Consider the following 12495-nt stretch of genomic DNA (forward strand, 5'->3'; position numbering starts at 1 on the left):
CGATTGTCCTTTATCCTGAATGTTTATCTCTTCAGTGATTGCCCTTGTGTTGTTTCGTCCTCTTGGGGAGAACCCACCCTTTCCCTTGCACAAACTCTGCTATTGTGGCTACCTCTGTGCCACATTATTAAAGGTCAAAGGTGACATATAGACATACTCTCTCTACCTCTGCCCTGTCTCACAGATTGTCAGCAGTGAGGGGGCACCCAGGAGGACCTGGTGTGGGGAAGGGAGAGGATCGGCTTTAGATGGATCTTACTTGGATCTTCCTCCATCAGGAAGCAGAGTCAAATCAGTGGAATGTAGTCATTCTTTCTCGACAGGACCTTGTAATGTACCCTCCAGCAGCATTGAGCAGAAAGGCGAAGTTCACAACAGACAGAATCATGAGAATTATGAAGGAGGTTTTACTGATCTTATATCTAGCTGCTCTGGGGACCCCTCCACGTTTGATTCCCTGAGGGTACATGGCACTTCTGAACCCAGGTGCTTTCATCAGTGCCTCGGAAAGGAGAATGGCAGTGTGCATGGTGCCAATCGTACTGAACTAGTGCTCCCTCCTGGTCAGGAGAACTGGGAGGAGAAACGCCAGCGTCTACTTCTGCAGAAGAAACAGCTGGAGGTGGAAAGAGAGAGAATTCAAACTCTGCTGGCTCAACAGGAAGAGAAACTTTTACTCCAGAACCAACAGCTCCAACAATCTTACCTTCACTACAGCAAGTATGAGCCCAGAACCAGCCACTTGTCGAACAGATATCAGCATTAGTGTAAGTTTTTTTTGTAATGTATGGTTTGATTAATGTGTCTTCCCCTTCACACACCATTGAAGGCTTCAAAAAGCAACCACAACAGATTTTGAGAGACAACCAAATGGAACCAGCTGTTTTAGTGAGGGTCAACAGTCCGGTTGTGTTGTGGACCAGGTTACACACAGGTAAAGCTTGTCTTCAAAATTTAATGCATTTTTAATGGAATTAAAAAATAGAACATCTTCATATTCAGACTTTTATATCTCTTTCCTCTTATTCCGCAGTGAAATAAGAGAGGGAGAATCACAAACTCTGCAGGGAAGTGTTCGACAGCCATTAAGTAACGTAAAAGCGCAGGAACACACAAGGAATATTGAGCAGCCTGCAGCCAATCTTCCACATGGTATGATTTAAGTATAGGAGCTCATAAATGCAGTACTCTGCAAAAGCTTTAGGCGCTTCTAAAAAATGTTGCATAGTGAATATGTCTTCAAAAATAATGGCCTAAATAGTTTTCATTTGTCAATTTAACGTTATACAAAGTCCAGTAAAAAGAAGCTTTATCAATATTTGGTGCGTCCACCTTCAAATCAGCACCAATTCTCCTAGGTACACCTGGACACACTTTTTCTTGGTTGTTGAAGATAGGATGTTCCAAGCTTCTTGGAGAACTTACCAAAGTTCTTCTATCCTCTCATTTCTCTTCTATCATCTTGATTGCTTCTGTCTCTTCATGACTGAAGACTGACTCAATGATGTTGAGATTCAGGCTCCATGGGGGCCATACCATCTGTTGTAGTGCTCCTTGTTGTTCTGTTCAATACTTTTTGCAAAGGAAATGTTGAAATCTAAAATTGATATTACCTACTGATACACTAAAAGGAGAATATATAAAATAACTGTTTTAAGACAAATATATTTGTAAGAAATGTAATGTACCTTAGACTTTTACAATGTAGTGTAAATGTATAAAACTAAAGGAAGAGGAATACTTTCAAGAACGCTTTTATTTCCTTCCAGCAGAGATTTCCATTACCAGAAAGGATATGGCCACCTCACTTGTGGTTCCTCAAAGCTTACGGAAATCTTCTTTTCCCGTTGGCCTTCCCAGCACTCCACATGCCTCCAGGTGAGTTAGGGTGTCCCTCAAGTTTCTGTCTTTGGATATCACATGTTTTCCCCTGACATGGATGGGCTTCCTAATGCACACATTTAATTTTTTTACAAAAATGTCCTTTAAAATATTTCTTCATGTTAGATTCATTCATTTTAGTTTATTAACTTTAGTTGACAAAAATAACATTTTAGTTGACAATAATGTGCTAAATGACAAAAACATGACAAACTGTAACAGACAAGCAAAGTGTAACCAGATATTCGTAACATAAAAGATTTCTGAACATAAATATGAATTATAGTTTATATTTATTTTATGTCTGTCTGTCTGTCTGTCGGTCTGTCTGTAAACATATACTGTATACAGTATGTACACACTCAGTGACCATTTTATTAGGTACACCTACTTATTCATGCATGGGTTGCAACTAACAATTATTTTTATAATCAGCTAATCTAACGATTATTAGAACGATAATTCGACTACTCGGGCGATTATTGCTACGATTAATAATTAGCTCTTAACTGACTATTCAGCTTGTGCCTTGACTTAAAAGGTTGTATTAAATGTGCTTTAATAAACAATAAAGAGGACAAAATCATCTTTTAAAAATACCTCTAAATGACATTCACTGAATTAAAGGGGAAAAACTACTTGGATTTTTATTGTTTAATGAATAATTTCACTGCAAAAAAATCCTACTGTTATCAAGTGTTTTTGTAATTTAACATGATCTAAGAATCATTAAAACAAGATACATTTACTTGAGAAGCGGCATATAAGATATTTAGACAAAATCTAGCTGCAGCAATTGTGCACTGATGAACGTCCCCGCACAAGACAGTGTATCAGCTGGGAGATGTTTGAAGCTCTCTCACTCAAGCAACTTATAAGCGACTCTTGACCGCACAGACAAATGCCAGTTTCAGAGTTTGTGCTTATTTATACAGCCCACTTCCTTATTATTTGAACTTTAATAAACGATGCATTAAATACAGTATATAATGTCACAGTATTTAATTTTTAGACTCTCAGACAGGCAAGTTTTGCTCAAGCGAAACACCAGGTATAACTCTGTTTTATTTCATGACGACACTGCTTCTGTATTTACTTATTTAGCATTTTTGTATTATAATACTCTGCAATCTAAATCACCTTAATCTGTTTGGAAAGTTTGGAATGCGTCTGGACACTGAGCTGTTCTTTCTTCCTCTCCTCAATCAAGTGCGAGATGAAGTCCTGCTCTCCTGCGCCATCATTAGCGTTTCAAAATGTTATGTTAAATGAAATCATACGACTACTCAACAGCTAAATGATAATGTCATATTTCAGCCCTATTCATGCTATTATCTAAACAACCAATCATGTGGCTGCAGTTCAGTGCATAAAATCATACAGATACGGGTCAGGAGCTTCATTTAATGTTCTCATCAACCATCAGAATGGGGGAAAAAGATTTATTCCTGATTTCGACAATAGCATGTTTGTTGTTGCCACACAGGCTGGTACGAGTATTTCTGTAACCGCTAGTCTCCTGGGAATTCTCTAGAGTTTACTCAGAATGGTGCCAAAAACAAAAAACATCAAGTGAGTGGCAGTTCTGTGGACAGAAAGCCTTGTTGATGAGAGAGGTCAATGGAAAATGGCCAAACTGGTTCGAGCTGACAGAAAGGCTACGGTAACTCAGCCTACGATAACCTTTCTATACAATTGTTGTGAGCAGAATAGCATCTCAGAATGCACATGTCAAACCTTGTGGTGAATGGGCTACAACAGCAGAAGACCACGTTGGGTTTCACTTCAGTCAGCCAAGAACTAAGTTCCTCTCACTGGATGTTTTTTGCTTTTGGCACTATTCGGAGTAAAGTCTAGAGACTGTTGTGCGTGAAAATCCCAGGAGATCAGCAGTTACAGAAATACTCAAACCAGCCCGTCTGGCACCAACAGTCATATCAGTCGAAATCACAGAGATCACCTTTTTCCCCATTCTGATGGTTGATTTGAATTTAATTGAAGCTCCTGACCCTTATCAGCATGATTTAATGCAATGCACTGCTGCCACGTGATTGGCTGATTAGATAATCACATGAAGAAATAGGTGTACAGGTGTTCCTAATAAAGTGGTCAGTGAGTGTAAGTTTATATGTATGTAAATAAAGCAGTTCAGTTAACAGGTGTTCAGCCCGTTCCATGACTTGATTATTTGAATACATTCTTTCTTGCTTTTTCTTCTTTTAAAAACATCTTTAGTGCATTGTTAATATAGTTACAGTTACTTAGTTACTTACAGTTGTATTGTTTTCTCATCACATTTAAAATCTTTTTATAATTGACAATCCAAATATCCTTCAAGTAACATTTTCATCAATAATTTAGTTGACGAGATTAACACTGATCTACCGCTCATCCAGACCATCTAAAGCTGTCTGAAACAACGCCGCAAATAAACTGCTGTTTTTTTCACTCCCTGTCTGTATAAGGAAAATGTTTAATTTTGGCTCTTGACAGTTTGGTCACTCAACAAGCACTCTGATTCAGTAGAGAGGCTGCTATTACAATGTAATGAAAAGAAAAAAATCCTGCAGCTCAAGAGAAGCCGCTCTTGGAAACTCAATGAAAGGACCCATACAAGTAAATACAATTTAACCACTTTAATTATAGAGGGGGTGAAAAGAGGGAAATAACAGCAATTTTGGCTCAACAGCACAGCGGGGGCCAAGCCTATCTATTAATTGTGTTTTTGGACTAGCTACCTCTTTGATAGAGCTTTTTAATGTAAAAATGTGGGGGCCATTGATGTTTGGAGGAAGCAGATTAAAACTGGGGAAAAGGAGAAGCAGCAAAGGAAGAGAAAAAAAAGAGCAAGCCTGAATAGGCTGAATGCTGTGCAAGTCCTATTTGATGAGTTAAATGAAGATTTTTGCCAGCCAGCACCGAGGCTGACAGAAGCCAAGCTGAGTCCCATTAGCTGGTGTAGCAGGGCCCAGCAGCAGGTGTAATTGAACCGAGTCTTCCAGCCTGGGCTGAGAACATGCCGCCTCCCTCAACTTAATGAGAAAGAAAGAGGACGAGAATGAATCACTGACCACTAGCGCGAGACACACTCTGGGATAGGGAAGGAAATTCATTACCGTTTTCTTTTAACGCAGAAAGGTAATTAATGTGACAGCATGTATTTTTTTCCTTCCCCAACGCGAGAGTACAAGCATGTCTCGTTTAGTGTGCCATCTCTGAAAAATTCAGATTATTTGTAACTCATTTGTAAGGCGTATTTCTTATTTATTTATTTTTTTTCAAAGGCAAAATTGTACTGACTTCAGAAGTAATTGCCTTTTTTCTCTCTCCGTTATATGTCATGGTGAATATTTTGCATTAATATGTTCCTTTTTGTCTTTTTGTTTCATTAACGAGTCAGAACTTTACAGGGACTGGGGAAAATTAGTCTGCTTTGTGTGCAGCCATGATATTTGCAGTAGGCATACCAAGAGAATGTCAGATCTGACAGATAACTGAATACTCCTGCATACTTGATATGTAACCGGGAACTTGAGAAGGGCCAAATGTGAACTAAGACCGGGGGCAGGGATGCGTTCTTAATGAACAGTCAAACTGTTGAATTTCAAGTGGCTGTTTCAGATTCAACTTCACTTTTCACTTTAACTTTAAGCTACTTTGAAGCATCTAGACATAGATATGGGACAAAATAGGCTCAGAAATTATTTTCAATTAAACACTCAATACAAGTAACAATTTACAATAAGGTTCTGTTCGTTAAAATGTGTAAATACATTAGATATCATGAGATAAGTTAACAAAATATTTTCTTGGGGACCTGGGTAGCTCCGCGAGTAAAGATGCTGATTACCACCCCTGGAGTCGCGAGTGTGAATCCAGGGCGTGCTGAGTGACTCCAGCCAGGTCTCCTAATCAGTGTTTCTCAACTGGTGGGTCGCGACCCAAAAGTGGTTCGCAGGTCTATTCGGACTTGGGTCGTGGGCAGCAGGAAAAGAAAGATGCCATGGTTTTTTTTCTGCGGTCACCCAAGTGATAGAGATTTTTTAATGATAATATAATGTTTAATGACAATCTCGCATTCAGTTGAAGGCTTCTCATCTGCACTGCGATTAAAGCTTTCACGCAAGTGTAACGGTACCAGCTCATGCTAATGATCTGCTCTGCTCTCTGACGTGCATGCGTACCAACCGGGCTTCCCTCAATATTGCAACCTGCAGACCTCAAAACTGATGTGACCCAATTGAATTCTAGTGAGACTTTTCTAGAATTCTAGAAATCCGCGTTACGGAGGAAGTCAAGTCCAACCCTTCAAACAGGCAGCCCGGACGTGCCAAACAGCACTGAGGAGGAAAAGAGTAAAACTGTGCTATGCACATTTAAAAATAAAATTTTAAATGAGTAAAAGTAACTGTTCTATTTTGAAAAAAGTTTATAGTTTCATATTAAATAATCTATAGGCAGAATCTATTAGACCTCATTTTTATATCAACATTTGCAGTAAAAGTTTCAAAATGTGTTACAGCTTGTATTTTTTTCCCCCATCAAAAATATAATTTTATTATTATTATTATTATTATTAATACTATTATTTTAGACTGTCTACATTGACCTAACCATGGTAACGAGGAGCCTTTCCTCCTGTGTAATATGTATGTTCTATTTAAATGTTGTTTGAAATTAGGAAGCAAACAGGATAATAATGGGCTCATAGCCTATAAATAAATTTGCTCTTCAATTTTTAAGGGGGGAGAGAAAAATTCCTGTAGCTTTTGTTGTTTACATCAACAACAAAAATAATGCTACTTGATGCCTGCCCTTATACTTGAAAACCGTGATCAAATCTATGCAAGATAAAAGGAAATGCGACCCAGTAAACATTAAATACAGGTTTCGTATTTACTATAGTGGGTCGCCACTTGACTTCTATGCAAAATCTGGGTCCCAAAGCAAAACCAGTTGAGAACCACTGTCCAAAACAACCAAATTGGCCCGGTTGCAAGGGAGGGTAGAGTCATATGGGGTAACCTCCTTGTGGCCGCTATAATGTGGTTCTCATTCTCGGTGGGGCACATGGTACAGTTGTGCGTGGATGCCGCAGAGAATAGCATGAAGCCTAAAATGCACGGATTACTGTCTCAGACGCGGAGGCAACTGAGATTTGTCCTCCGCCACCCGGATTGAGGCGAGTCACTATGACACCATAAGGACATAACATTGGGTATTGTGCATTCCAAATTGGGGAGAAAAATGGAGATAAAAAATATATATATTTTCTTACAGCATTTAATAATATTGGTGAATATTGATTTATAAATGTACAATTGCTCATATTTTTTTCATGTTAGTTAATAATGCATTTCCTAATGTTCATCTATACAACTTCAAATGTTAAAAATGTACTAGTATATGTTGAAATTAACATTAGCCAATTGCTGTAGAAGGATTACTCTTTGTCAGAATGTTAACGAATGTAGTTAACTAATGTTAACAAATAGAACATTGTTGTAAATTGTTACTTTTCAATATGTACGTTATGCAAATCAAACCGTTTTTTATCTCGACATAGTCAGTAGAGTATCATGGGCAATGTCCCTTGCACACTAATACCAAATGGTAGCATGAACTCTAACGAGATGTCTGTGGTTATGCTAACAAGCACCATGGAAAGTTTATGTATGGACGATAAATATTTTATTGTAGCCCACTGTTTGGAGGAGGGTGCCTTTGCATGAGGAAATCAATGTAGTGTGTCATTTTATGTTTTTTTTTTTTTGAGAAACCAGAGGTTGGAGGCCACCAAGCTGGCTGCCAGACCACCACAGGTCTTGCCCTAGGGTCTGATGCCGGAGGGATCAGTACTCTGAGAACTACCGACTGTCCCCATTACCCCATGCTGAATCAATACATGAGTGCTTCATTAATGTGAGGTTGCTTAAAAGGGAAAGGAAGTTTTGAAAAACCCTCATGTAAATGAAAATTTTTATTGATTTCTTGTCTTTTCTTGACGCTATAACACTGCACTCAACCTGGTCCGAATAGTTTTCTTTGATTGACAGTAACCTTGAGCAATATGAACCCAAGTGCTGGATTGTTTTCACTCTGAAAATCTGCTTTTTGCATAATAACACACTCTTTGGCTTTGTTTTGTTTAGTTTTTTCAAATACAAGAATTTTTGTTATTGCTTTCTAAGGCAAGCAGCACTATTACTATTGCTCATACTTTGGGTTAGGAGGTTTTCATTGTTTTGCAGAAAACAAAATCCTGATAAGTAATTTTGTCTGCATAATCCATCTTTCCTTCTTTTGAGACAGTTACAGTCTGTCTACTTTCTTTAGCAAGATCAACTCAAACTTTTATTTATTCATTTTTTATAGAAGAATATGTGAATGGTGCTTGCCCTTGCAAAACGTACTGCCACGATACTAGGGTGCTCTGGGTGGTTGCTGTCTGACATTGATGGGTGTTTGCTAGTAGAGGTCGACCAGTATTGGATTTTGCAGATAACTATGTTGATGGAAAAAGCTGATAACTGATTATTTGGCCTATAGTTTTTAAAATCAATTTATTCAATGTGTTCAACAATTTTTTTTTAAGTCTTTGCTTACAGTGACGGGCACAGACATGAACGCAAAAGAATACAAAATGCTTACAATTCCAAATGCAGCTTATAAAGCCATTTGAAATTCCAATACTAACCAGAAAAAGTTCAGATTTAATGTCTTTAACAATTTGCTTATCCGTAGGTGAGAAACTACCATGAAAACAGAAACTGAAAGGGCTTCACTCGGTTTTTCACTAAAATAAAAGATTAATTTACATGAGAAAAAAAAGACAAATATACCACAAATTTATAATTATGTAATATTCACTTTTAATAATAATACTACTACTATATATATATATATATATATATATATATATATATACACATACACATACACACACACACATACACACACACACATACACATATACACACACACACACACACACACACACAGGCCCCCTTTTGTGCAACACTTTAACAAAAAGAACTCCAGTGTTGTGTTTTGGATTGTGTGGTGAGGATGTGTGTAAAAGCACTTAATTTGATAAACAATTATATAGAAAATGAATTGTTCTATTGTCATTAGATTACATTTTTATTTAAATTAATTTGTTCAGAGACCCTTTTTATGATTACTAAACTGTCAACTACCGAATAAAAATAAGCGAAAACACAGAGTTTATGCAATAAATAAAACTGAATAAAAAAAAAATAAAAATAAATAAAAAAAAAGGATTTCATGGGGCCTAGTTTTGTATTTACTGTATTAATTTCACCAGATACATTTTTTTAAATTATTATTATGATTCACCAGTGAAGGATGCAAGATGTGTGCTGACAGGTGTTTCCCCATATACTCACATTTTCTTTGCATGCCCTTGCTTCAATTTAGAACACTTGATATTTTATTCAAAATAATAAAATATGCATTAAAGTGAGTATAAAAATATGGATGAATATTGTCAAATATAACAGTTGCTGAGGCTGGTTGCTTACTGATTCAAGTCAAAAGAGCCCACCTCCTTTTTTCAAAAGCCCCAAGTATTAAACGTTGTCATATAACCTGTCCCTTATTGTTTACGGACATGATTGATACCTCAAATGATGTGGCTTGTTGAGTAGAGGTGTGCTACAATTGTTCTAAACAATCGGACTTCCTTATATTGAAGGAGGTACCAGAGCCAATAGTTCTTGCTCTGAAGAGTGGACAGTAAGAAGAAGAAAGTAGATGAGTTATGTAGTCAGACTGAACCTCTTGGTTTTGTTCCGCATGAGTTGTCAAAACAATACACAAAAGAAATGTAGGTTTAAAATGAACCTATGCAGTTTGGACCATCATTTGTAACTCTCCACTTCACAAAAGGAACAATAAAAAAAAATATATATTTTCAGGGCTGTTTTGATAAACCATGAATAAGAAATGTCTCTGCTCATGCCTCTTCTTAGTTCACTATTAATTGAGTGGAAATTGACATGCGGTTTTGTCTGTATTTGTATTTGTCTGTAGGGTTTTTATATTACTGTTTGGGCTACAAATGAAAGGGCCACTCAAGCGTAATGGACATTTTTAATGAGAACAGTAAAATAACTGGAGTCTGAGGGAGTGGAAATTGATAAACCGTCTTTGTTTGACTTTATTGAAGTATAACCCGAATCTTTCAATGTGTCTTCCTCTCTCTCTCAGATGTGAATAGGAGTTTTTTTGTTTTTCTGACTTGGGCTCTGTTCCCAATGCCTAGCTGATCCATTGAATGAACAGATAGCGTTGAGGTTTGGTATTAGCAACCCTCCCCTTAAGTGATATTAATGTCTCGTGGTCATTCGCCAGTGAACCTTGTCAAAAGCAATGAAAGCATTTTGGTAAATATGACTGCCAAACACATTAGCATTCTCTCTGGGAATTTCCTCCTACCAACGCCCTAACACCCCCTCCCCCGCCCAATCTACACCTACCCCATCCCTTGTTATAGATTGCAACTGGCGGTAAGAGATGCATTATTCATACTGCTGATGTCGTCCGTTGATGGATGGTTGTTTGAGAGGCCTGTCCGTTAAATAAATCAACAAATAAAAATGCTAATTCTCACATTTCAAGAGGGAGCCTTGCCAAAGTCCCACCCCATCAGCCATCCACCCTCAATGTAAGCCCACTCTCTCTCTTTCTGTTTTCCCTCTTATGAAGATGCACGAAAGAATCGTTGGATGGCTATCGATTGTCATTCGCTTAAATAACAAAATGAGATTCCCGGATTTGGACATTACAATCATTGGTATAGCATGAATGTCAACCTGCCTGAAACCTAAATTAAAGTTTCAGGCTTAAAAGCATAACAGAATGCAGCTTGATGTATTATGCTGTCGTAAAATATTTGTAACTTTTTATCGTGGGTATATAAAGTTACATACTGACATTCAGAGATGACAGAAAGTCTGTTCCTCAAATAGTCTCGTGATTTTCGTAATCACTAGTAAACTAAACATGTCTGACAGTCAAAAGAGAAATGCAGTTTGCATGTCAGTTAAAATGTCATAATTCATGTAACAAAATATTTATCATATAGCAATTATCTGTATTATACAACAAATAGTTATATCACTATGTTCTGAATGAGTCACTTGAAGACCATGCATTGTTTTTTAGTGTCTTCAGTTTTATATGCCGTCAAGTTAAAAGAACAACTTCCGCATCAAGATACACATGCGCTCCACTTCATTCATGGCTCTTTATTTTGTGCAAGAATGCTATAGTGTGTGTAAATATTAAAGCTGAAGTGTATAATTTATGTGTTTCCACCATTAACAGAGTTGGAAAAATTATTACTGTTTTCAAATAGGTTTCACAGATGATTCCCCCGGTCCTTCATTGGTCAGCAAACATAGTCCCCCTCAAACTGACGTCATTGGTTGAACCAATGTTGTTGTGTCGGGCTGGTAAACAATAATCAAACAACGCCACAGTGATAGCGCCACAGTGTTTGCATTTTATGGAGGAATCAACCTACAAATGGCTTAAGCTGAAATAGGAGAAAGTATTCATCAGTCTGAAAAATTACACGTCACCTTTATCTGTGCATTTATGCTATAACTGTTATGTCACTGTTTTTGTGATTGAGAAAAATCTACCTGTACAATATAATACAATGTAATTGCTGTCAGGGGCTGCTTACAGAGAGGGTGGCCACTGCAAGATATGGAGAAGACAGCTTTGTCTTGTCATGTTAGTTGGCCAAAAAGATACCCAAAATCATTCCTTTGCAATGAGCCAGTGTTTTAAAATATCTCAAAATGGCATGGAGAAGACATACAATGTTGAAGATGGATTCAAATTTTGCCTTGCCTTGATGTGTGAAGTGAGATCAACAGGCCTGTAGTCCTTAGGGAAGTGGGGTGACCAAGCTTTGGCACTAGAACTATGCAGGATGTCTTTCAGAGCTAGGGCACCTTCATCAGTTTCAGCGAGAGGGAGAACAGATCAAGTCAAGTAATTTTTATTTGTATAGCGCTTTTCGCAACACACATCGTTTTAAAGCAGCTTTACAGGATATCATGCATTAACAAAAACTAAAAATTTAATTGTCTTAAAGTGATCATTGTGTAGTTTGATTAAACATGATTGTATAGAAATTAAATAAATAATAATTGTATTTAGAACCCCTGTGAGCAAGCTGAAGGCGACTGTGGCAAGGAACACAAAACTCCATTAGATGTTGTTTAATGGAGAACAATTACCTTGGGAGAAACCAGGCTCACTGTGGGAGCCAGTTCCCCTCTGGCTAACACCATGAATATAATGCCAATATTAGTTATTTGTGTGCAGTGCAAGTCATGGTTTTAAATTTGTAAATTAAGCAAGCGTTAAAGGTGCTATGTGTAAGATTGACAACAAGCATTTGAAATAGGTACTGCAGTCCAAATGAAAAATATTGGAGAGTTGTCTGCCCGGCCCCCGAGTCTAATCTTATGCGGGTTGCCTGAATGTTGACATGCAAATTATCAAACTCTGCATCCGTTTTAAAGGATTTCTGGGCTTTAAGCTGTCTCCATCTTCCAAAGACATCTCCGATAT

General features: G+C 37.5%; 1 protein-coding gene across 2 annotated transcripts in view; it reads left to right on the forward strand.

Moving 5' to 3' along the window:
• Positions 1-12495, forward strand: part of LOC127625205 (protein hinderin-like) — a 32197-nt gene that overhangs the window by 14961 nt on the left and 4741 nt on the right. The window contains exons 7-10 of one of the 2 annotated variants that reach the window (XM_052100340.1): positions 185-720; positions 830-934; positions 1034-1152; positions 1770-1878. In XM_052100340.1, coding sequence (XP_051956300.1) covers positions 185-720; positions 830-934; positions 1034-1152; positions 1770-1878 — 869 coding nt within the window. The remainder of the gene's footprint in view (positions 1-184; positions 721-829; positions 935-1033; positions 1153-1769; positions 1879-12495) is intronic. The other variant, XM_052100341.1, reaches the window with a different exon arrangement.

This window comes from Xyrauchen texanus, chromosome 31 (assembly GCF_025860055.1).
Source record: "Xyrauchen texanus isolate HMW12.3.18 chromosome 31, RBS_HiC_50CHRs, whole genome shotgun sequence".
Taxonomy (NCBI): domain Eukaryota; kingdom Metazoa; phylum Chordata; class Actinopteri; order Cypriniformes; family Catostomidae; genus Xyrauchen; species Xyrauchen texanus.